Source organism: Corylus avellana, chromosome 9, assembly GCF_965113065.1.
Source record: "Corylus avellana chromosome 9, dhCorAvel1.hap1.2, whole genome shotgun sequence".
Taxonomy (NCBI): Eukaryota; Viridiplantae; Streptophyta; class Magnoliopsida; order Fagales; family Betulaceae; genus Corylus; species Corylus avellana.
Window position 1 is genome coordinate 3404650 of NC_142498.1, and position 26073 is coordinate 3430722.

The 26073-nt window shown below is 34.6% G+C and overlaps 2 protein-coding genes and 1 non-coding gene across 3 annotated transcripts; 2 read left to right on the forward strand and 1 right to left on the reverse strand.

The window, feature by feature from the left end:
* Positions 1-732: 732 nt before the first annotated feature.
* LOC132190214 (AFG1-like ATPase family protein) lies at positions 733-13460 on the forward strand. The gene is made up of 14 exons (XM_059605135.2): positions 733-950; positions 2030-2166; positions 2288-2430; positions 4326-4471; positions 4977-5056; positions 5213-5470; positions 7226-7336; positions 7661-7783; positions 9341-9462; positions 9539-9608; positions 11018-11110; positions 11634-11761; positions 12146-12287; positions 13178-13460. Exons 1-14 carry the CDS (start codon positions 821-823, stop codon positions 13292-13294), a joined length of 1800 nt encoding a protein of 599 aa, XP_059461118.2. The 5' UTR covers positions 733-820; the 3' UTR covers positions 13295-13460.
* On the forward strand, positions 9773-9877 carry LOC132191193 (U6 spliceosomal RNA). Its single transcript, XR_009441222.2, has one exon. It is a non-coding gene; the product is annotated as a U6 spliceosomal RNA (small nuclear RNA).
* Positions 13461-13526: 66 nt separating the features above from the next.
* LOC132190215 (EG45-like domain containing protein) lies at positions 13527-14511 on the reverse strand. Its single transcript, XM_059605136.2, has 3 exons — positions 14406-14511; positions 13682-13958; positions 13527-13592 (listed from the first exon to the last, which is right to left on the reverse strand). Exons 1-3 carry the CDS (start codon positions 14509-14511, stop codon positions 13586-13588), a joined length of 390 nt encoding a protein of 129 aa, XP_059461119.1. The 3' UTR covers positions 13527-13585.
* Between the last annotated feature and the right edge of the window lie 11562 nt (positions 14512-26073).

Consider the following 26073-nt stretch of genomic DNA (forward strand, 5'->3'; position numbering starts at 1 on the left):
AATCTTAACAACTCGATATGGCTAGCTTGTATTGTAGATGCCACGAAAATGGTCTTGAATTATTTTTCCAATTGGAATTGTAGTTATGTACTTATGTTAGTCGTGAGGCCAATTGTGTGGCACATATTTTGGCCAAGAGGCATGTAAACACGTCATTGAAAGGACCTGGATATGTGATGTACTAGGCTCCGATTGTGATATTGTTTTGATAGAATAGTATGCTCTGTCTTTTCTTTGATTAATGAAATATCTTATATTATCTTTAAAAAAAAATGAATAGGATATAATAAAATTGAAATAAATTAATTAAAAATACGTTAATTGGAGGATGACTCTGAATATTTAATTTAATAATAACGGTTAAAATCTTTTAGAACTTCAAATAAATTAGTCGATAAGATGTGAAAGATATTAAACCATTCACATTTCACAAAACAGATTAACGTACGTTTTAGCTAATTTGATTATTTTTGTAGTAAAAAATTATAAAATAATTTCTCTAGTGGAATAGATCTATCCAGCGGCTATATATGGGGAGTGGGGACCAACTCTGACCGTGAGATTTGTCGACAACCTTGTCGTACTCTCATCCAGCGGCCAAGTTTATATCCACGTCACGCATTCCCCCCAGCACGGCGCAAAACCCCAAGTTTTTCCCACGTGGCAGTTCCTTTTATTGGCCACGTCACTCCGCCTTCTCTCTGTGTGTTGGCTGCAGAGAGACCACACGGCTTCACTGCACTGCGAACTTGATGTTTCCGAGTCCGAGTCCGAGGTGCTCTGTTTCTGAAATTCCTCGATCGCTGAGAGAGTCGAGAAAATGAGAAGAGCCTCGTCGATTGCTTCGTCGTTTTTCTCTCTAGGGTTTGCTCGTCGAACCTTCGAGTCTCGCTTCAATGCGGTTCGCTTCTACTGTGATCCATCCTCTCTTTCTTCCCCTAAGCGTCCAGGTCCTCTCTCTCTCTCTCTCTCTCTCTCTCTCTCTCTCTATGTAGGTTTAGTATATGCGATGTGCATTGAATTTCATTTGTGCATTTTTTATTTTATTACCTTTTCCGTTAAATGAGCTAGTTTAGAAAGCAGTTTCATAAAGAGAATGGAATTCTATAGATGTGCTGGTGTTTAATCGAAGTTTTCTTTAATTATTTGCTAGATTGTCTTTACGGCATGACAAGGATGATTATGACACAAACTTGATATGTTGTGAATGTTAGCATTACAGGGCTGAGACCTGTTCTTGGTGGCTAATTAGTATGGTCTTATTTATTTCGATAATGATTGAAGAAAAAACAAAGAAGAGGGAGAATACGGTTATGGTCACAGCTGAAAACTGAGCGTCTTTGGCGAGAATGAAAGAAAGAATTTTAGGACCTTCGCAATTGCACATTGACTTGGTTCAGAGTCGTATGAAAAGGGTTATGTTACATATATCCCAATGAGAAACCCCCAACCATTATTATTACAATGTATGGTGGATTAAACTTAGAGTTGTATTAAGACTCAAAGTCTCAAAGTCCGTTTGGCAGCAATTTCGCAGGTTAAAAGTGTGCTTTTAAACGAAGTCGTGGAAAGTATCCCATTTGTGAGTTTGTTTGAAAAAAATGAAGGGACGCGTTTTAAAAGCACAAAATTTTAAAGGTCAAATTGCGATTTTACCAAACGCTTAATTGCGCTTTAAAAAAAATTTCATTAATGGAGTTTCGAAATCGCTATTTTTCACACCTCATTTTTAAAATTGCTAAACCAAACGGACCCTTACTTTTTTTATTGCATAGATACACACATTAAGGTTTTTGTGAGTTATATTCTATCCAGTGGCTTAAGATGTTCGTATTGCATTTGACCAACGGATCATAAGGAGGAAAGAGAATAAATGGGAATTTGTGCGGCGGATTGGTTGTTGTTTAAGTACACGGTTTCAGTTATTTAAGTTTCTCATATTGATTTTCAATTCATTGATTCATCTAGACCTTCTCAATGACATCATCTTGTTCTTAGTAAGATTATTATATGATATTTTCTCCTTCAGGACCGCTGGCACAATACAGGAATCTGATTGAGCAGGGGAAGCTACAACTTGATCCTTTCCAGGAAAGGGTTGCTTTAGAATTAGAGAAATTACTTGGGAGGTTGGAGCAGTATGAAAGAGATATGGAGGAATATCATGTATGATTTGGATTTCTTATACTATAATACATTAGCTGTCGCAATTGTCATTTATTTAGACTCTTTAGACTATTTACACTTAGTTTTGAATGCTTGTGCATCTTCCCTTCTAATTTAACAGGTAAACTTAGCTAACTGGGAGAACAACAGGGAGAATGAAGGACGAAGGCTTTTGATGGAGGAAGCCGAACTAAAGCAGAAGGGGGATATATGGATGTCAGTGGAAAAGCATCGAAGTAAATTTGTTGACAAATGGATGTTCCGGTGAGGCACAAAACTTAAGCAAATTCCTATTTGGACCAAGTACCCATGTCAGTGATTGCTCTTTGCCATCAACGTCACCTTATAACTAAATTGACCAGGCACATCAAAATGTCTAATGGGGTGTTTGGCAAACCATAGAACTGGGACAGTCGTGAACAGTATCATAGGTTTTCATTTTTTTTCTTCAAATTGTGTAAAATCGAGAAGGTGGTTCTTAATTCGTCATTTTTGTTTCCAAAATCAGTGTATGCATGTATCATAAAATGATTAAAATTTGATAATGGATGGTTTAAACAAATTGTGTACAAACTAAAACTAATTCAAACTTGAAAAAGTTTTTATTCTAAGATTTGAATTGAGTCAACTCTATAGTTTGCCAAACAATCCCTAACAATGAAATGTTGTGATCTGGAAGAAGTAATAGTGAACCGTTAATTAAAGTCATATCATACGAATTTGTGCCTTCCAAATTGTTTAGGTTAAACTCTATTTTATATACTACTGTAGCATTTTGAAGGCCCATTAGATGATACTGTTATTATTTATTTTTTTTGTGCTTAATGTAGTATAGGAGCACTGAACAAATTAATTACTGAAGTAAACAAGGGCTATAACCATTATTGTCAAAGCTGATGAGAATAGAATATAGATGAGATCAGTTATTGTGATCTTGAATGAACTCATTGATAACAAGTGTTACAGAAGCTGGAAGACTCGTATATAAATCCGAAGGAAACCGTCAAATGCTACTTAAAGCATAATTGCATGTTATTAAATTCTGTGGCCACCTGAAGTCCACCTATATATTATTAAATTCTGTGGCCACTTGAAGTTCACCTATATATATTATAAAAATGAAAGACCAAGGCGAAAAAGAATTAATGGATTGGGAGTTGCAGGTGGTTTCTTGTATGACTGTGATGAGTAACTTTTTTCTTGTCACAGGCATTAATATAAAAACTTTTTGTGAGAGTAGCATTGCTGAATTGGAATACTAGGTCTTAATTTTGTAGTGCCTAAATGCTATTGTTAACAATTGCAGTAGTAGCTCTTTATATTGCTGTAATCCAATATTAATGGCCGTATTCAATGGCATTTTTAAATTTTTATTGCTCCCAATTTATATATACTATACTACCAAAGAATATTAAGTCAAATGACCTTAAAAAAAAAAGAAAAAAAAAAGTCATCTCTGCACCAGTTTCACTATCCCACATTCTCCATACACCACCACAGTTGTATCCAACAGTTCACCACCGATTTCAAATGACCACTACCTTACCACCTTTTTAGCCTAGATCACCTGCCTCCTGCATTCAATCACCACAGCCCTCCCAGTCTTTCATCACTCCCATTGCACCACCAACCTCATTTACAGCCGTCATCATTGCCACTGCTGCTCTTCTATCATCTATTGAAATCGATTACATGACTGCAGCCTCCTACCATGCACTTGTAAAATTCACGAAGAAACATGTCTACCGTGTAATTTGCGACATTGTAAGTAAGTTGAACAAGATAAAATAGGCATGCATAAGTCTACAAAAAATGACTCTTTTTCTGGGCTAGGAAGTCAGCTTTCATGTACTAGTGTCTAACATCTGAATTTTCTACCATGAGGTTGTTTGAATTGGCTTCAAGAGTTACAGTTTACCCAAGAAAATGATGCAGTTGGGCGATAATTTACTCTTCTTTCTTTCTTTCTTTCATTTTTTCTTTTTTTTTTTTTTGGGGTGGGGCGGTGGGTGTGTTGGGGGTGTGCCATTTGTATTAAAATTATGGTTTAAACTAGTGGATGAAAATTTATTCAAGCATTCTATTATTTGAAAATATACTTCACTTTCTTCTCTGCACTTCACTTTGCTTCCATATTAATGGAGTTTCACTTGACTTAGGAAAAAATCTGACAATGTACAACCAGGAGTGGGGAAATGGGTTTCATACCTCAACCGAGAGAGGAAGCTAGATTCACTTGTTGGTCGCCGTCCAACTGCTCCTCCTGCCCCAAGAGGGCTATATATATATGGCAATGTTGGAAGTGGTAATTTGCTAAATTTTATTAATGTTTATCCGGAAAACAAATATTTTTGAGCAAAAAATGGCTTTTGTTTCTCATTTGATTGCATCGTCCTAGGTATAATTCTGTCATTGTTCAGAGAACAATAGATTGAAGTGGTAGCCTTCACAATTATTTTTTAGCTTCTCTAGACATTTTTTGTAAGTAATCAAAATATCATTAAAAGCTCAAACGCTTCACTAGGAGGAGAAATAAAAAGTACAAGAAAATTATTAAGACTAATCACCAAGGAAGCTAAAAATGCAGCTGTTCAAGTATAAAGAGAATAAAAGAAGGACTTAGCTCCTCCAACATCCTCTTTCGGTCCTCGAAATTTTTATCATTTCTTTTCCTCCATAGGCACCACAAAAGGCAAGAGGACACCATCTTCCATACGACAACGCCTAGCTTCTTTGGACATTTAACTTCTTTGAAATTGGTTGACTCATAAGAAAAAAATTAACTGAAGATACGATTGTGGATACTGTAGGGAAGACAATGCTTATGGATATGTTTTATAGTGCCACTGAGGGAATTGTTAAACATCGAAGAAGGTATCACTTTCATGAGGTGAGCTTTTGGTTGTGTTTTGACAACATTGGGTCAAAGTTTTATAATTATTCTTGCATTCTATGTTGGTCTATTGAAAACACTCCATCTATTTTGTTTAACTGTTGTATACTTGAACACAGAGAGTAAATTATGTTCTATTATCTTTATCTTCAGGCTATGCTTAAAATTAATGAACATATGCATAAGATATGGAAGAATCAAGTGGAGGAGAAGTCTCTGCAGTCTAGCCTTTCTAGTTGGATTATGAATCTTCCCTTTGATACAAAAGTCAAGGAGTGGCTGGCTGCAGAAGAAAGGTATAAGCAAGAGGTACAAATGAAAAATATTCTTCCAGCTGTGGCAGACAAATTTCTCTTTGACTGGCGATCGGATCAAAGAGGAGCTAGCATTCTTTGCTTTGATGAAATCCAGGTATGATTTGTCATTTGCACCCTTTAACCTTGTTAATGCCTTGACAAAAGCTTGCATGGCTGCTTACTTAAGTTAAAAAGATACATGCTTCCGTTGGTCATCAACTGCATATTGACTAAATATTTAAAAGTCAATATCAAAAATTGTTATTTAAATTCTTTGTCTAGTATATGTTTTATGTTTTGCCCTGGAGCTTTGATTTTGAGACCCTCGTGGGCCAGACATGAGTTCCAAAGTCTCTTGAAGTGCAATCGAAACTGATTTTTGTTATCGTTTCCTCAGGTAAATGGAGTAAAGGGCTATTGGGCGTTAATTGCATGTTCAATAAGGAGAGATGAAATTTTATATATTCAAATTTGAAATAGACTTTTCATCTTGTCTAACATTTGATAAGGATGGAAGTTTCCGCAAGCGTCACATTATAGTGATAGACTAGTGTTATGTGTAAAAAGGGGAGGAGGGGACTCGTGATCACCTTCTTCTTCACTATGATATTGAAAGAGAGTTGTGAAATTTGGTTTTTCAGATGTTTGTAGTAGAGCGAGTTATGCCTAAACAGGTGGTAGAACTCTTAGCGTGTTGGAAAGGAAGGGGGAGGGGGGGTGGCCCGGTGGGGTTGAGAAACTCCTGATCACCTTCTTCTTCACTGTGATATTGCAAGAGAGTTGTGAAATTTAGTTTTTCAGATGTTTGGAGCAGAGCAGGTTATACCCAAACAAGTGGTGGAGCTCTTGGCGTGTTGGAAAGGAAGGTTTGGTCAGAAAGATTTTTAATATTGTTTGGCATCCCTTTTTGTTTAATGTGATGCATTTGGAGAGAAAGGAATGCCGGAAGCTTTGAGGATTGTGAGAAGACGAGTTTGGAGCCATAGCTTTGTTTTCTTAAATCCTTTTTTGATGGATCTCTATTAGCGCCCTTCTCAATATCTCTAGTTTTGTAGATTTTTTGTGCTCTCTTTCCTCATTCTTGATCTTTTTGGGTATTTTTCTCATGTATACAATTTGTGTACTTGGGTTGTGCCCCTTGCGTTTTTAATGAATTTGCTTTACTAGTAAAGGAGGCCTTTCTTTTTTTCTTTTTTTTTTTTTTGGTTCCCTGAAAAAGGAAGCAAGAACTGTTATTTGAGACAGGCGACCAAAAAGGAAGTGGGATGTGGTGGGCTCTGCCTGTTCCTCAGAATAGCAAGGGGTGAATTCCTAACCTTTTGTCAGTTTATTCAGACAGCGATTGTGTATCCTTGATCAGTATAAGTTATTACCATACTACTGTTGATGATTATGCAAATAGAAGTTGATATGTAAGAGAGAACTAACAAAAGGCCTATGATTGAGTAGAATGAATCATATTTTGACAGCTGAGCACTCCTAGATTTTTATATGATGCAGTAAAAAAGGTTGAGTTATTGAATCAAGATTCATGGTCCGCTTCTTCTATGATTATCCTGTCTTCATTTAGAAAATTTATTATCCATACTCTTTGTCAGTCTCTTTATCAAAATTTCTAATTATTTTATCTTTGGAAGTTTTTTTTTGATAAGTTATTTTATCTATGGAAGTTGGACGTTAAAAATGGTAAATCTGTCTTTATAAGGTTGAGTTGCATCTTTCAGCCCCTCTTTCACTATTTAAATTTTGACAATCACTTCATGTTTTGTTCATATGAGGGTATTCATAATGGCAAGTGCATGTTTTTGAAAGAACTAGTTCATTGATTTTGCAACTCATTGTGACTTAGATTTCTTGCTTTCTATTACAGACTGTTGATGTATTTGCTATTGTGGCCTTATCTGGAATTGTCAGCAGATTGTTGAGTACTGGAACTGTTCTTGTGGCCACCAGTAATCGAGCACCAAATGACTTAAATCAGGTGTTCTTTCAATAAAATTCATTGAAAAAACTGATTTGAATCCTGATTTTTTTTTGGTAATGGCATTTCTTGGCATTTGGCAATATATATTGATATTATATCAGTTTCGACTGTTTCTAACTTTCTGTAACTTCTTGGGTGAGAATTGATGAAGACGTTTTAACCTCAAAATTCTTTGCTAATATATCTTCAAGTTATCTTGTAAAACTTGCTTGATTGTTGCAAATAATGTCATCTGCTAGATTTTTTAAAGGGTTTCCAGAGTCTTTTTTGGGATGGTACTTATTACTAAGTTTAATTTGTTTCAACAAATTTTTCATGCAGGACGGTATGCAGTGGGAGATATTCCTAAAATTTCTTGCCAAATTGGAGGAGCATTGTGAGATTGTTCTGATTGGAAGTGAGATTGATTATCGCCGTCTTATTGCACAAAGATCTATAGATGAGGTTAGAGATTAGTACTTTTAATTATTGTTTCTCTCTCTCTCTCTCTCTCTCTCTCTCTCTCTTTCTCTCTCTTTTCCAATACAAGTATGGAATCATGACTCGCAATTGTGCTGGAAGGAGCTAATCAAGTAAGAACTTCTTAGAGATTCTTAGAAGGGAAAAATTGGGAGAAAGTACTTATAAGCTGTGTCATTTGTTGTGTATATAGATATTTCCATGACTACATGAAAACTATAAAATAAAATTAGCATAACCTTTTGACATCTTATCAATGTATTTTCTTGGTACTGAAGTTATCACAATATTTAAATGGATTTATCAACCACTGAATTGCCATTCCTAAATTTTGGACTACAGGAGGTCAGTTTGATGTTTCAATCAATAAATGAAAATGTGTTCTTAAAGTTATCGAAAATCAGGGTCTCTCTCTCCCTCTCTCTCTAACAGATTCCATAAATGTGTTTTTACATTGGTGCTCTCTTTAATTTTATTTTTGTAGATTGCAGAAGTACTTTTTTATTCATTTTTATCCGCCATTCAGATTGTATCTCTCTTTGATAGGCAGCTTTATCATTAAAATGCTAAGCTGTTGTACGACAGAGTGAAGACAGCTAGATACTCAGCAACTTTGTCTTCCACCTCTGGAAATTATGAAACTTATGGGTCAAATTCAGAACTATTCCAATCTTTTTCGCTCTCATTATTGTAATTGTTTAGTTTATATTCAAGAAAAATAGCAGGTACCTCAGTGTTAACAAGAGTATTCGGCCAAACCTTTAATTAAAGGTTGTTTTTTTGTCCTGAGGTAAGAAATATTCATCAGAGAAATAATTAAGTAGATGTTTATTTTAAAAAAATCCACCTAAGACCTACCCGGATCCCATCCCACATTTGTACCAAGTGTCTCAAGTTCTAGGACTGGCACCTAATTATTATAAATATGAAGATAATATATATAGAGGTAGGTGAAAAAAATGATCAAGGTTGGCAAATCAGGACATAAAGGTCCCCAATGGGGTTACGATTTCAATCTTCATATTTAGTTATCAAAAATCCTTGTATATTATTAAGATAATGCTTGTTTCTTGCCATATTATGATATCTTTCTTGTCTCTTTTTGTCCTTTTGTGCCATCAATCACTTCTTGCCAGAGAAATTTCTTTTCATTGCACATGCCACATGGCTGTACATCTGAGCCATCTCAGCCTTCTCTCCCATGTCATACCAGCTTTTGTTGCTACCTCTTAAATGTTTTGTTCTTATTTTAGTTGTTAATCTATAGGTTCTTGTATATCTTCTCATGTACATGAATATCTTCATTTCAGCTAAGTTCATTTTTTAACAAGTTGGTTAGCTCGTGTTAATGCTCCATTATCATAGCTGTTCTAGTCATAATTGTTTCCTCAATTTGATGGATATCACACATCATTATGTATACAATATATACTAACATATTTTTCACATATGTAAAAATCAAAGCTTATGTATAATTTGTTTGGCGTATGTATTCATGTTTCTTTCTGGTGATTGAAATTTGAGCTCCATAAAAACATGCAGGCTCATTACTTTTGGCCTTTAGATGGCATTGGTGTAAAGGAGTTTGAGAAAATATGGTGTGAAGTCACCAACCAATTGGGAGGACAAATCACAACAGATACTATTCCTGTGATGTTTGGCAGGTACTTATTTATCATATGTTATTCATTTAATAAATTACCTTATCCAGTTCAAAGATATTCATGTTTATCAGATCAGAAAATTGGAGGTTTCTAAAAGCTGTGAGGGAGTGGCAAGGTTCACATTCGAGTATCTTTGTGGTCGGCCGGTATCATGCTTGCCTTTGTATTAGCTTTTTTTTTTTGTTTTTTTAATGATGATTTTTTTGTTAATATGATATTGGTTTTTCTACCCACAATATTCATTGAAGCTTCGTATTCTTTTATCTTTAGTTTTTCACTTAACAAGTTAATCTTCCAAACTTATTGTCCCACCTCTTATAAAGTAGATTATTGTCAAAATTAGAATGATATAGAGAAGATTAGCATGGCCCCTGCAAGGGTGATACACACAAATCGAGAAATAGTCCAAATTTTTCTTATTAAAAAAAAAAGGGAACTAGATTATTGCCAGGATACTACTTCTTTAACTGATTAAAAGTTATAACTATGATGTATTAGTAGCCTAAGCTAGAACAAGCTAAGCTCTAGGGAACTTCAAGAAAAGAAAAAAAAAAAAGAAATTCACAATAGACTCAACTAGTAGAATTATGGTTATGTTAATGTATTTTGGAGAGTGTTTTGTGTTTTTGGTTTGAAAATATGTTTTAAAATGACATAAAGATGAGAATTGTTTTTAGAAGTGTGTTTTGGTAGGGTCAACATTTAATAAAATGTTTTTCTATCTGTTTGAGAAACTCAAACAAATGTAGAGCCTTACCTGTAAAAAAAACCTGAAAATTTAAAAATTATAAAGAAAAAAAAAGAGTGGCCATGTGGCCACTCTCAGTGGAGGAGAGGGGTGGCCTTGCGGCAACCCCAAGCCTGTGGTGGTGACTGCGCAACCACCTTTGACTAGGACAAAGGTGGCGTGACAACCTGACCAATACAAGGGTGGCTGCGCGGCTACCTTGACCAAGATAGGCTGGCCATGCAACCACGCACAGCTATCCACTTTGGCTAACCTAATCTTCCTTTTTAAAAAAAAAAAAAAAAAAAAAAAAACTTTTTATATAATAAATTAGGTCTTACCTCTGTAAAAGTTGAACATATGTTTTATCAAAATATTCCTACATGGGAAGAACACATTTATAAAAAGTGTTTTGTATTTTGGGGAGTGATTTGAGTTGTTTTTTAATGTATTTGTTTTGAGTGACTGCAAACAAAAAAACAAAAACATTGGCAAACATAGCCATGTTGTTTAGAAGTAAGAGAAAAATGTGAAAAAGAAGAGTGAGGCCTCTCTGTAATAGAAGTTAAATGGCATTTCTACTAACTGCTCTTAAATGGAATCCAACTGGGCAACTTTTTAGCACCCTTTCTTGAGGCATATGAAACTCATAATAATTTTTAGACACTCACGTTCCCTTCCTTCCATCGATACCATAGATGCGTAGAAATACAAACTATTTGACAATTACTCTCTCTTCAACTTAAGATGCACTTCTTTAATTTTTTTTTATTTTAGGGGTACTGTACGTCTGTATGTGCATTTGACCTCATTGTTAATTGTCTTTAGGTAGGTGCTGCAGATTATATTGCAGTAGCAGAAAATTATCATACTGTCTTCATATCTGACATTCCGAGTATGAGTATGCGAATCCGTGACAAGGTACTGTTTTTACTTGTTAGAGTTTATATGTGTGATTGTCACATGTTTGCCTAAGTTGGTTGAGCTTCAACCAACAATTATTAAAAAAATCTTTTGTTGTAGGCCCAATAATGTTGGTGGTATTTTCCTCTATTGCCAAGCATGGTACTGAGCGGGGATGGGATGGAACTAAACAAAGCATATAGGAAATTCACTACAATAATTACTTTATATCACTTTAAGCTTCAATTGTAGTTACCTGCCAATATTGCAAATTCAAATCCATTAATTGTCAAACTGGATCAGACAAAGCACATTAAGGGGAGAGGTAGAGGAAGAAAGCTTAAGACAAAACTGTCCCTGTTAGAATCAGAGCCAAGTGGTAATGATGTCCTCCTCTAAGCTCTTCAGCTGGATCTTAAATATATACACATATTAATACATAGTTGAGTTCCTATCTTTTACATATACACTCATCTAAACACGTGCTTGCTTCACATCTTTTTTCTCATTTAAACAAAATTGGGCTTGTGCTTCTTCTCAGGCACGGCGGTTTATCACCCTCATCGATGAGTTATACAATCATCACTGCTGCCTATTTTGTTTAGCAGTTTCTTCAATTGATGAATTATTTCAAGGGACTGAAGAGGGTACACTTTTTGACTTGGAGAGGTAAGCATTTTACTTGTACAGAAAAATCTTAAATTGATAGATATCAGTTTATGAGATCTCGATATTAAGCAATGTTGATGTTCTAGGCCTGTACTAGAACCTGCTGATTATTATTTTTTTTTTTGTTGCTGAATGCCTTCAAATAGTTGAACAGTTCACATTTTAGCTACGCATCAAACTCTTTCTCAACAGGCCATTGCATACTAAAAGATCATGATGCTTTTATATGGGTCCTTCAGAAAGTGCCAACTATACTTAACAGTTCATTCTTGATAAACACTTCTTTCTTTGACAAATTAGCCTGTCAGTCTGTCATGGTTTTTAATTTGGTGGTCTGAGTTATGTTCTCTGAGATTCTGAGCAAGTGTGCTTTCGTGCTTCCAGTTTCCAGTTTGAAACAGAGATAGAAGGCGGGAAACTTCGCAGAAATGTTTTAGCAGAAGGCAACGTGGGCTCAGGAGGTGCCCCAACTGGTATTATATCAATGCTATCTGGCCAAGAAGAGATGTTTGCTTTCCGCCGAGCAGTAAGTCTTCTTTTCTCTTGAATACATTTCCCATTTGGATCTCTCTCTCTCTATGGGAAAAAATAATAGTATTAGTTTAGCTCATAGCGAAGATATGAATTGATAAAATTGTTGTAGCTTGGTTAGTCTTTCTTTTTTAGATAAGTAATCACAATTTTATTTGAAAGAGCAAAGGTGCAACCTAAGTACACCAGAAATATACAAGACGAGAGACATCTAGCGAGTAGCCCAAAAAATTTCTAAAAATTAAAAAAAAAAAAAAAAATGTTTGTAATGTTAAGTCAAAAGCTGCAGCCCAATAAAAAAGTCTTAAAGAATAAAAGCCTTCAATTCTACTAAAGTCCTCTCACGGTCCTCAAAGCTCCAATCATTTCTTTCCCTCCAAAGATACCATATAAGGCATGATGGAATCATCTTCCAAACCGCATAACAGAAACCTACCACTAATCGCTTTCCAGCAAGCAAAGAGATCTACCACCAATGCCCAATTAACCCTGCTGATTTCACCAGTTTACTTGATGCAATCTTGTCACCTGACCTGAAAGTCAGAGTTGGCACTTGAGAAGATTTTCATATGCTCATAATGATCCTTTGTGGTCATGAAGGTCTACTTAGGATGATAGGTCAATCTCACAAATGTGCTAAGATCAAGTCATCATCAAGCAGGAACATCTGCACGAACTAAGCCTCAAAAACTTTTTCTATAGTCAGCTATAGCTCTGGAAATTTTGTATATTTTTCAATAAAACTCGCCCTTTTTTTTTCTTTTTTTTTTTTTTTTTTTGTAATGGATTAATTTTGTTTTCATTTATTTATCCCGCTTACAATCTTCAAAAACAAGAATTGAAACTGTTTTAGATATATGTTTAACAAATGGGCTGTCTGTGCAGGTCTCTCGCTTGATTGAAATGCAGACGCCATTATACCTGGAGGGAGTTCGTACTCTTCATCCATATTTCCTGAGACAACACCTAGAATTTGAAGAGAAATGCGCAAGCACCTTGTAAATGCATTCTCATCCATCATCGTCTTGGCTTGAGCCTATTTCTGCTATAATTAAAAAATAAAGAGTGGAAACCCTTTCTGCCAAAAAATAAAGAAAAATAAATAAAAGATTGGAAAAGTGTATTATAAGACTATATTTTATTCATTGAAGCAATGCTCCCCTCTTACAATCTCACATGATTCAGAGAAATTAAATTATTCAATGACATACTATTTAGAGAATTCAAATCCAGGTGATCTTGAAACATTAATGGATCCAAAATTCTCTTGCATCTGAGGCTTGGATGCACTCGCTAAATCCTACAACAAAATGCAATAATACATCAGCACGATTGGTTAGTAAAATGATTATTATTCCTAAAATAGAAGGGATGATAGAAGGCTATTACAGTATATATTCGACGTTTATTTTGGAGGGATATCTTGAGATGGCACGAAAGGCTGTTCTTGACAGTGCCATTGTTGCTGGGCATGGGTCCTTTCTACAAAAATCAACTATTTGCACGACGATGGATTTATTCGTGCACGGACGCATTCGGCCACTAATGCACCGTATCCTGTATTTCCGACCACATGCTCCTCCGTTGTCCCATAAGGCCACGCTCACAGCACCAAAACGTCCATCCGAAGGGAATTGATTCTGGTCGTCACCGTTGCATTTCGTTGCTTTATCAACATAGTAAACCAAGTAAGATGGGTGAGTGACACAACAGTTTTTATTATATACAAATTGACATGATAATTCATCAAGCGTATAATTTCATAAAATACAGATTCACGTTAATCAAGGGATTATAGTAAAAGTTGTAGTACTCTCAAACATTTTCTATTAAAATCCTAATGTGTGATTGTGCAAATTACCATATTATTTTAGACAGAGTACTTGCAAATTTTTTATTTTAATATATACTTTACTTTCCAATTACCATATTAAAATCATTATGGTGCTTGTACAAACGAGAAAATGCTTATATATATGCCTTCTTACCGTTCTATTTCACCAAAAACTTCATTCTATTTTGATTGATTTTTGTAAAAAAAGGCTTTGTGATCTCTAAATATTAAATATTTAAAACAGAATATCAATAATTAAGGTAATATGCTTCTACTTACGCAAGTATGGAGGAACATAATACGTGGCCGTCCCAACATCCCCAAGAGCTCCAAGAATATCAAAGCATGAGCTAAGTAGAATCAATGTTGTCAAGAATGATCGCATTTTGTTCTTGTAGATTCATAACTATGTGAAGCACTCATATTTATACTTGGATCAGAAAGCACTGATAGAGGTGTTTTTTTTTTTTTTTTTTTTTTTTTTTTCAAGTCTTTGTCTTTGTCTTATTTATTTTTCTTCTAGAATATGCTGTTGCAGGTTGAACTTGAACTGCCTTTAATTAAAAGCAATGATTTAGTGCGCCTTTGAAAAGTTAAAAACATGTGATAGCTTTTGATTAATTATATAATATGAAGTGATTTGATTTTGATCCTTCCATATTTATACACTAGGAAGGACAGCTATGGTGTGCTTGTATTGGAGATAAGTATCCTGCCACTATATATCTGATAAGAAAACCCACAATATTTTGGTCATTTGTGGAATTTTCTGATTGATCGACCTGCATATGATCCTTTGATGGCTCCACAAACATATAGTGGCATGCTTGGGGGTAATCAATTTGTGGCCTGCTATTTAAGCACATAACCCACATGTTGATCACTGAAAAATTGGTGGGGGCAAGCAATTTAGATGGCTTCTTTTGATAATCAGCATGGCCATGCTTTTGACTAGGTACCCACATCTCAGAATATATGGCCAACCATATATCCCACTCATGAGTTGATGGGTATGTCCCAGTCATGAGTCAAAGGGGCAAGGTTCAGGGCTGGCTCAATGTTTTCTGGGTGTTAGGTAAAACTTTTAAATGGGACCTTTTTTATTTTTATAATATTTATATATTAATTAAATAATATTTATTTTAATATTATTATTATATTTAGAGTTTTCATTTTTATTAATCCTTACAAAAATAAACACAACAATAAAAAAATCATTTTTTATTTTTTATTTTTTTATTTTTTATTTTATTTTATGAATCCTTACCTCTTTGATACACTTGTTTCAAACAAAACCCACCAAAAAATTTGACAAAAACTCATACAAAACCCACAAGAAAAATCAAGCACATAAATAAACATTACCAAAAAAAAAAAAAAATCAATTTTTTTTTTTTATGAATCCTTACCTTATTGATACACATGTTTCTCTCTCTCGCCTAGCCTCTCTCTCTCTCTCTCTCTCTCTCTCTTAATTTATCTCCATCACGTTCTGTTTTGAGTGAAATTAAGGAAAGAGAAAAAAGAAGATAAGAGGAGAGGCTGTCAGCAGTGGAGAAGAAAAGAAAGAAAGAAAAGAAAGGAAAGAAAGTGGGTGGTTAGGTAGGGTTAAAATGATCTTTCAATATCAAATAATTTCGAATGCATAGGTAGATAGGCTCTTTTTAAGTATAAAGATATTTGTTTTTCTTGGTTAATTGGTCTTATTTTACCATGAGCTTATTATAGTAGGGCATTATTAAATTGAGACATTTTTAAAATTACTTACTTATCATGATTAGAGGCCTTAAGTTTTTATTAAAAAAAAAAGAAAATTAGGCCTAATTTTTTTTAAAAAATGCCTTATTAATCCGGGGGCCCTAGGCGAGCGCCTCATTCGCCTAGTGGTCTAGCTGGCCCTGACAAGGTTGAAGCCAATAGCTAAACTTTTTTTTTTTTTTTTGACATGTTCGCACAAGAAAAAATGGGGGAAATGAGATTTAAACTAGTAGTATTCGCTTTATGAGGTGTGGTTCTCATCTGATTGTATATTAAGGTTTAGTCTGAATCTTTGGTAACGATGATATATATAGTGTAGTTTTAGTTAATGTAATAATTTTTAGTAGATCAGTGCTTCGGTTGTATAATGATTAATGCTGATAAAATGATAACAATCATAATGTTTGCGTTGTGTAGTATTTTCTTTTTGAGTAGTAGAAATTCCTGAGTCTTATTCATCATGGAATGAGATTGAAAGGCGAGCTATAAAATTAATTACCAGTTAATTAATTTTTCGTGGTGTTACAAGTTACAACCATCCCATCCCGCACGTTATTGCTGGAGTTTCCCAACTTCAACGAAAGCGAGCCATCGATTGGCTCTACCGCGCCGAACAATTCTTCAACTACCGCCAAACACCACTCGAGCAACAAGTGAAAATCTTTGTGTGCATGGGTGGTAGGTGAAGATGAACAACCCCCCCTATATCAATCACAAAATTCCACAAATAGAAGATATGATAAAAGTCAATTATTACTGTGTATATTCGACGTTGAGAGATATGAAGAGGGCGTTAAAGGCAGTATATATAGTGTCATCGTTGCCGGGCATGGGTCGCTTCTACAAAAATCAACTATATATCTTCACGACAATGGGTATTATTCCAGGCTTAAAAGGGTGTTTTTGGCCACTGAAGCACTGTACCTGGTATTTCCGAACGCATGCCCCTTCTTTGTCCCATAATTGTCCCATAATCCTACGCTCACTGCACCACAATATCCATACGAACGGAATTGATTATATATATATATATCATAAACTGCTGACATCCTCGTTGCAACATGGCCTGATATTATTGGGTGGATCTGATACAGTGATACCATTTGTAATGACCCAGAAAAAGCGCTAGCCACATCTATTTTATAACTCCAAAATTACTAGTCAATTTGAAGTTTGGAGAAAATTTACTTTACCCCCCGAAGTTTGACGTGTTTTTCAATTTGAACCTCAATATTTAAAAATATACAATGTACCCCCTAACGTTTTAAAAATTTGCAATTAACAACCTCCGTTATTAATTGCTGTCTAAGTAGATAGAAATGACATCACGTGCGTCTCACGTGGAATTTTTATGCCACGTCTTCCAATTTTGCACCCAACCTAGTTAGTGAAATTACTATAGTGCCTCTCAAAGATTTTCCAGAAAACTCACGTCGTTTAAACATCGGCCGACGTACCCACTGAGGATAGAAATCACTGCTCTAATGGCGATGTCATCAATTGCAAGCTCATCTCTTCTTGAAGTACCCTTTGACGCCGATGACCAGACACCCCTTAATTTTTAATTTTTTTTTGGGAAAAAAATAAAAAAAGGTCAAAATGGTCGAATTGCAACAATTTGAAAGTTTGGGGGTGTCAAGTGTCACTTTTTAAACATTGGAGGTCAAAGTGCAAATGAGTAGATAGTTCAGGAGGGTAAAATGTATTTTTCCCTTAAAAAAAAAAAAAAAATCAAATTTACCTTTACTTCCAATTTTTTTTTTTTTAAAAAAAAGTGGGTCTATGGGTCTGCTGGCCGAGACCCACGTGGCAATTGAAAGTTCAGGGGACAAAACTGTGAGATTTTGAAGTTTATGAGGTTTGTTAAATCGGGTGAAAGTTCAAAAGTCTTTAGCGAAGTTACCCAATTTTTATAAACCAGTATAAATTTTATGTAGGCTACTCCTCGTCTTTTTAATATGGAACGGGTGTGTTACACGGCCAAATATGTGGCATGATGTAGTACATAGCTTAAGGATGATGGCTATTAATTGTTTTGGCATCGTATTCAATTCCAAGGCATTACTGGGACTTTAGTTTTCCTCTTCTTCTTTATTTCTTTAAGCGAGCCAGGAATGGGCCTTGCAGTTGCTTGTGATTAATTATAATATGAATTGATTAGTAAGAATTGATTGATCCTTCTATATTTATAGTACAGAAGAAGGTCTATATATCGCGTGCTTGTACCACTTCTTGGAGATAAGCATTATGCCACTATATTTATCTGATCAGATAATTACCCACTATATTTTGATCAGGTGATCACCAAGTATAAGCATTTGTGGAATTTTGTGATTGATATATATATATATATACCCACTTCTGAAATTCATATGATGTTTTTGCAGCTCCACAAACATAGTGGCATATATCCCACTCACGAGTCAAAGGGTAGCTAGGGGAAGGAAGTCGCAGCCGACGGCTAAACGTGTCTACAGCATTTTTCGGTGGACCTACTCTAATTAGGTTTGGCCATTTTAATTAGGGTTGTATTCGAGTCGAGTTGAGTATTGAATGTTCAAGTTTGTATTAAGTATATCTCATTTAATATTCGAACATATTATTATGAACGTTTATTAATTATAATGTTCACACGAATATGGTTCATTATAATTTGAGAAATGTCATTTAGAAGACAGATGAATTGACGGAGTTAGGGTTCAAATTTAGAACATCTGGCTTTAATACCAAAGTTAAATCACTAATTGTCTCATAAGTTAAAGTTGATAGAAAGATATGAATTTAATCATTTAATTAATATTTTAACATCCTAAAAATTTAATTTAATAAGAAGAGATAAATTTATTCATTTAATCAATATTTTAACATATTGCATATATTCAACGTCCGTGAGATGGCTGCAAAAGCATCACTTGACAATCCACTTTATATCACCTAGCTTTTATAAATAAATTGCAAAAAGTAATTAATGAGAATGCAACTTTTAAGATTTTTTTTCCTAGGCGATTTATAATTTTTGCATTTTTGATGACGAGTGGAACATGTCTTTTAACTTTTTGAAGCAATATTGGGTTGTCTTTTGTAGGTTTTTGGAAAAATGAGGTTAAGATTGTGGCCAATAAATAGTAACCAAATGGATCAACATTCTCTAATGATCCTTAAATTCTCATATCTTCTTTTATGATAAAGAGAAATGATAAAATTCTTTTTTTTTAACCATTTTTATATAGTGAATAAATAAATCCACCGTTAAATTTATGTGGAACTCACATGAGTCCACAATCTAATAGTTGATTAATTGAATTTATAAAAAGAGATGGTTGTATATATGTCTCAATATTATTCCATGTTATTTCTTCAATTCACTAATTATCGAGCACACGACACAACGGACTCCACCCCTTTAACATCTCATGCTTTTTTTCTTTTTGATGACGTATATAATATAGCAAAATTGGGATTTAGATCATATTAATTGAAACATGTCAATATATTCTTATGGTTTGGTTGTGAGTAAACCATATTGGGTTCTTGGTGGTGGCGGATGGCACTTGACAGAGCTTGAAAGTTTTGATACGAGAAGAAGAGTATAATCGTAAACTTACACGTGAGAGAGAGATTCTTGGAGTCTACACATGTGAGTATGAGTTGTTAAAAATCCCATGTGTTCAAAGAGTTTGCCGGCCACCGGCTCGGAAAGCCCAAGATAGAATGGAGGAAATGCGCTATTTCGTTAATTTTTAAGAAAGGGAGTTCAACTCAACTCAAAAAAAGACATGAGGAATCCAAGAAATTTCTTATTATCTCTCTTTTGTGAATACAAGGCTTTTCAGATGAATTCAAAGATCCAAAAAAAGTTCCCCTGCCTCTCTTCTCTTTTTCCTTCTCCATTGGCTGCATGTCCGTATGTCAAAACATTAGCAATGTGGCCAATCATTCTTGATTCTTGCTCTGGGATTGGGTGTTGCAAGGTAGAGATTCCACCTGGATTGAAATTTTTTACTTTGGAAGCATATAGCTTTGGTAATCACTCAGAAATATGGAGCTTCAATCCATGCAGCTATGCTTTTGTTGTTAAACAAGACCAGTTCAACTTCTCCTCCCATTATCTTTACACTCTAAAAACAACAGAACACTTCCGATGGTTCTCGATTGGGCGATCAGTAATGAAACATGTGAATATTCTCAGACCAAGTCGGATTACGTATGTGGAGGCAGGAACAGCAAATGTTATGATCCCGACAACGGTTATGGGTACCGTTGCAAGTGCAAAGACGGTTATGATGGAAACCCATACCTCCCTCTTGGTTGCCAAGGTACGCACAGTACAAAAAAATAGGATTTTCTGATGTAGCTACAGTACATGTATTGTTGCCACGTCATTAATTTTCTGACGTTGTAATTTTACTACGTCAGAATTTTTTTCTGACGTGTGAATAGTATCACGTCAGAATTTTCTGACGTGTTAGTTTTAACACGTCAGAAAATTCTGACGTGTTAAATACTCAAACGTCAAAAAATTGTTACAAATTTTAAAACATAAAAAAATATATATTTTCTGACGTTGCCATGTTTGCCACGTCAGAATTTTTCTGAAGTGGCACACCGCCACGTCAGAATTTTTTGACGTGGTGCACTACCACGTCAGAATTTTTCTGACGTGGCACACCGCCACGTCAGAAAATTCTAATACAAGAATTAATTATTTATTGTATATATATAAATAAATAATTATATAATTTTTTTCTAAATTTTCTGACGTGGTGCTTTACCCGTCAGAAAATATATTAATTAGATTTTAATCTTTTTATAAAAACTCCTAACGTGCCATGTGTGGCACGTCAAAAAATTCCTGACGTGCTACACCTGGCACGTCAGGAATTTCTGACGTGCTACACATGACACGTCAGAAATTTCCTCAATACTGTTGCAAAAATATGGGCGGGATTTTAAAAGTTTTCCCTCTTCTTTTTTCCTTCAACTTTTTACTCTTTTTATTCTTTCCCCCTTCATTTATTTCTCCCACTCTCTCTCCTCTCTCATTCTCCCTTTAATTAATTCTCCACACTGCACGTTTTCTCACACACTCTCTCTCTCCTCTCTCAATCTCCTTGGCCTGCTTCTCTGCACATGATTGCACGGCAGCTCCCTCTAGATCTAGAGGGAAACAATGAAAGCAGCAAATCGAAGAAGAAAGAAGAAGAAGAAGAAGAAAAAGAAGAGGAGAAGAGGAGAAGAGAAGCAGAAGACAAAAAAAAGGAAAAAAAGAGAAAGAAGAAGAGATCGATCTCTTCTAGAAGATAAGAAGATTTTTTGGTTTTTGAAGATTTGTTGAGTTTGGCTTTTGGGTTTTCAGATTGATTTTTTGAAGATTTTTTGGGTTTGAATTTTTGAAAATGGAGATTGAAAAGAAGAGAGAGAGAGAGTGAGAAAATGGAGATCGAGCTGGCCGGAGAAAAGAAAAGAGAAAGAAAAAATTGAGAAAAGAAGCAAAAGAGGTGCGCCACTCCTGGCCTGCAGAGAAACGAAAAGAAGCAAAATTGAGAAAAGAAGCAAAAAAATTTTCGTTTCTCTGCACCTCTCCTGCAGAGAAACGAAAATCTTTGCACCGGCCACTCGAGTGGGGTGCAGAGAAATTCCTAAAAAAAAAAAATAATTGAATTGAAAATTAATAAATTAATAAAGAAAAAATCTCTAATTAATTTAAATTAATAAAGATTAAATTAATTTAATCTCTAGACCACTCCTGCAGAAAAAATTTTAAAAAAGAAAAAAATTATTTTCTGACGTGGTACATTTACCGCGTCAGAAATTTTTTCTGACGTGTGGTATATTAGAACGTCAGAAAATTCTGACGTTCTACCCTCTAACACGTCAGTAAAAATTTTTTGCTGACACCTACGTTTCTGACAATCAACACGCGTCAGAAACGACACGTCAGAAAAATTTTCTGACATGTCGGACACCAAGAAACGTCAGAAAATTTCCGTCAAAAAAAATTTGTTTTTTTGTAGTGGTATTACTCATCTAATTACAAACCTTTCGTTTGGTAAGCCTTCTAAAAAAAAAAAAAAAATTATTATTATTATTATTCTAGATTTTGGCCGAGTTTAGTCCGCAGGGATTATAGGTAATGTTCGGCTAACTACACCAAATACTATTATGCTATTTATCTCATTTTTCTAAAATAATCAACATAAAAATATTTTTACTTTTTATATCATATTATTTATATTTTTAGTATTATTTAAATTTAAAAAATAACTATAAAATGAAATTTTTCTCTTTATGATATTATTTTTTTACTTTTTTATACCAATTATTATTTGTTTTTAATGTCAACAGTACGATGGAAAATCGCTTATTCTTTAACAAACAAGGCCATAATATTTGCACATGTTTATGATATTGATGAGTGCAGTAAAAATTCATAGAGCTGCGATAATGTAGTACAATTTTACCAAAACAAGAAGACTCTTAAGGATGACTAAGACTACAATATTCCCTGTTCCCAAGGGATGGCTAATACTAATCATGACTCCACGTGGCATGATGACTTAGATTTGTCAATCTCATTCATAGCGAATAGAACGCCTGTACATCTCCTATTATTGTACAAACTACGCTACAAGTGATGACATTGACGGATAAATTAACATGCAAGTTCTTGAAGCTATCGGGTATGCTTTTAAAGTTTGATTATGTGAATCATCGATTTTCATTAACGTATAATATTACTATACGTTAATTCATCTGACCGTAGTTCTGATATATATATTGACAATATTGTGGTTAATTATATGCCTTTTAATTTAACTATTTTTTAAAGTTATTTTCATATCAGAACCCCCTGCATGCGTACATTGCAAGAAGACTTGACTACTTTTTTTTTTTTTTTTTTTTGAGATACAACCAGGAACAAGGGATCGAGTGGTTGCAGGAAGACTCGATTATTCTCCAAGAAAACTTGACTAATATTCTCCAAAATGCATGGTGTTGCAATCACCAAATTAAAGTTTCTCCCTACCTGACGTTAGTAATTATGACACTTGGGCATTTGGTCAGAAAGAATTTTTGGTGAACATAATACTACAGGATGTTGCAAATTAAAAGAATTAGTTATGTGCACCGTACCAAAAATAAATAAATAAATAAAGAAGAAAAAATGGTCAGTTTTTAGGCAGTGTCAAAAATAGTGGCTGTGACATGTACAGCTAATTCAACTGGTTTGACAACGTTTAATTTTATTATTACTAATTATTTTTTTGGAGTTTTTTTTTTTTTTGGTGGCTTTTTAGCATAAAGTTAAACATATGAAAATTCTATCTCTAAGCATAAAATAAATACAAAATACTTAAAATTATTTTTACTTTTATATTTTTCCAATTAGAAAAATAGAACCCTATAAAATTTTCTATCATACGAATTTGAACCTATAATTTTTGCGATGCAGTTTGCTGCTTGATGGCAAGTTATGAAGGAGGTTTATTTGGGGGTGTTTGTTAAAGACCCCAGTACTGTGCATTTTTCATGGTACTGTTCATGAAAAAATGAATAAAAAAAATAATAATAATGATTGGTATGGAAAAATAAAAAAGTGGTATTGAAAAATAAAAAATTTTGTTTTGTAGTGATTTTTTTATTTGAATAGTAATAAAAAGTAAATGATGTGATATAAAAGTGAGAATATTTTTTTTTGAAAAAAATGAAGTGAATAGTGTGGTGGAGAATGAATAGTGCCAAGGAATTTAACAAACAAGCCCAAAGGGGTTTCTTTACAATTTAGCAGCCACTAGCTAGGCCCTTCCATGCACAGCCATTGAGTGGGACCCGAATTCTCTTTATGATAGAATAATCATTTCATTTTTTTGGGACCATTCTACTATTATAAAAAGGAGGACCGGCACGTCGAAGAAAATGAAAAGGATCCTTTTCCCCATTGGTTGTGAGGGCCCAGATTCTTCGCCATTTCACAATGTGGGCCATATGTGTTACAGCACATCACATCACTCGTCACAGCAATTTTTTCCTTAATTTTTCATAGTTTTAAAGCTCCATATGTACATTAATGTTGAACTTGACCAGAATAAGCTAGTCATGTTCTGATGAATTTCGTACTGTCTTCTGTCGGTTGGATTGTCTAAATATGAAGTACTTATGATGTGTTGCCGACATTTTTTCTCCCCACATTTTTCTCTCTCTAGGTTTTTTCTCTAGGGTCGGCTAATTCGAAAAGCCTTCTCACACACATGCTATTGAATTTCTAGAAGATGATGAACCAAATATAAAGAATTTATTGATCCATAATATTTCTTTAATATTTAATACTAAATAACATTTAAATGAAATACGATTTCATTGGTGTATCCTAATATCAATATTAATATGTCAAATTGACTATAATTAGCGCGCGCAAGTATATTATGTTAAGTAATTAACAAAAGATTAACTCAAGATTAATATATCAAATTGACTGTAAGAAAGTACATGCATTATGTTAAGTAAACATAATACATGAAAACCTTCAAGAAGAAATACAGTTTTTCTTGAACAGTACAATAAATGACAGTCCCTAGCTTTTAAATGATTTCATTGTTCTAGATCCAATCTAATCGATCATTCTGTTGTTCCAATAATTAACATCACGAGTGGTCGCCAAACATTCACTTCTCATGTAGCATTCTATTGAGCATAATGACATTTAGAAGACTTTATAATTGCGCTCACAAAAAAAAAAAAAAAAAAAAAAAGGAGTACTTGATATAATATTTTTACTAGTTCAGCCTATTCTTTAATGCTCTTCTTTAAAATTCTATACCTAGTTGTTCTGAAAATCATTATCCATCCACGACTGAGTCTCGCCCAAAAAAAAAAAAAAAAAAAATGACCGAGTCTCATTAAAGAGATACTTTGCCTTCTATAAAGAGGAGGTCATTCGAGCACAAAGAAATTAGGGAAAAATATAAAAAAGCCCCACAAACTACCAGCCGTTTTCGATTTAGCTCCCTGATGTTCTAAAAGTCATAAAGTAGCCCCATAAACTACCAAACTGTAGCATTTTGGCCACTCCGTTACTCAAAACCATTAGTCTGGACGGAAACCACAAAACGACGTCGTTTGGTTACGGGTAAGTTACAAAAATGCCCTTCTATGTATTTTTTTTTATTTTTATTTTTTTAAAGGAGAAGAAAAACGGCGCCGTTTTGCTTAGGTTAATTAAACCCTTTTCCCCATTCTCAATCAATCCCACGCAGCACAGCTCCCCCCCTCCCCCTCACGCACAACTGTGGTCGATTCTCTTCTCCACACGCACAGCTCCGGTGATCCAGCCCATCGCGCCGGTGGTCCCCCTCACGCCGATCGTCCGTCGTCCTGTCTTCACGTCGTTGTCCTGCAAAACCCAAAAACCCAGAAATCATTCCGTCCAAAAATCATTCCGTCCAACCCAGAAATCATTCCATCAAAACCCACTAGCCGGGTTGTTGATCTGTAACATTCACATTCTTTGATTTCATGGCTACTGCAGAGAAAAACCAAATTCAATTCCCATAGATGGGTTTGGGTGTTGTTTTCTGCCCTGGAGTTTTTTTTGTTTTTTTGTCGGTTCTCTTAGGATTGTCCAATAGTTAGAGGCTAAGATTTGAGGGTGTTTTTATGTGGGATTGTAATTTCGTGAAATGGGGTTGTAAAAATTATAATAGTTGAGTTAATCTCTTTATTAATAATAGTTTCATTTCAAAGACGAAATTATGGTGGCAAACTTTTCTCTGTAATTTCATGAAATGGGGTTGTTATCAAGTTGCACTATTCTTCCACAGATTCTGTTCACGGAGCTGAAATGAACTCCCGATGGTGTTTGTGTTTATTTGAAATTGAAACTTGGCCTTTCATGAATATTGAACCCAAAAACTGGATTTTAATGTGCTGAAACAAGATGAAGTCTGAGCCGAGAAGAAGGTTTGTTCAAGCGTGGAGGGAAAACGCTAAACAAGGGTTTAATTAACCTAAGCAAAATGGCGCTGTTTTGCTCCTCTTTTAAAAAAAAAAAAAAAAAAAAAAAAAAAACATAGAAGGGCATTTTTGTAACTTACCCGTAACCAAACGACGTCGTTTTGTAGTTTCCGTCCAGACTGACGGTTTTGACTAACGGAGTGGCCAAAATGCGACAGTTTGGTAGTTTAGGGGGCTA

Bases quoted from the DNA above. Each gene is read 5' to 3' on its own strand.
- LOC132190214 (XM_059605135.2), top strand. From the start codon at position 821: ATGAGAAGAGCCTCGTCGATTGCTTCGTCGTTTTTCTCTCTAGGGTTT. The intron at 2,167-2,287 runs GTATGATTTGGA...CTAATTTAACAG, and splicing joins GAGATATGGAGGAATATCAT to GTAAACTTAGCTAACTGGGA. The intron at 5,057-5,212 runs GTGAGCTTTTGG...CTTTATCTTCAG, and splicing joins GAAGGTATCACTTTCATGAG to GCTATGCTTAAAATTAATGA.
- LOC132190215 (XM_059605136.2), bottom strand. From the start codon at position 14,511: ATGCGATCATTCTTGACAACATTGATTCTACTTAGCTCATGCTTTGAT. The intron at 13,959-14,405 runs GTAAGTAGAAGC...ATGTTGATAAAG, and splicing joins TTATGTTCCTCCATACTTGC to CAACGAAATGCAACGGTGAC.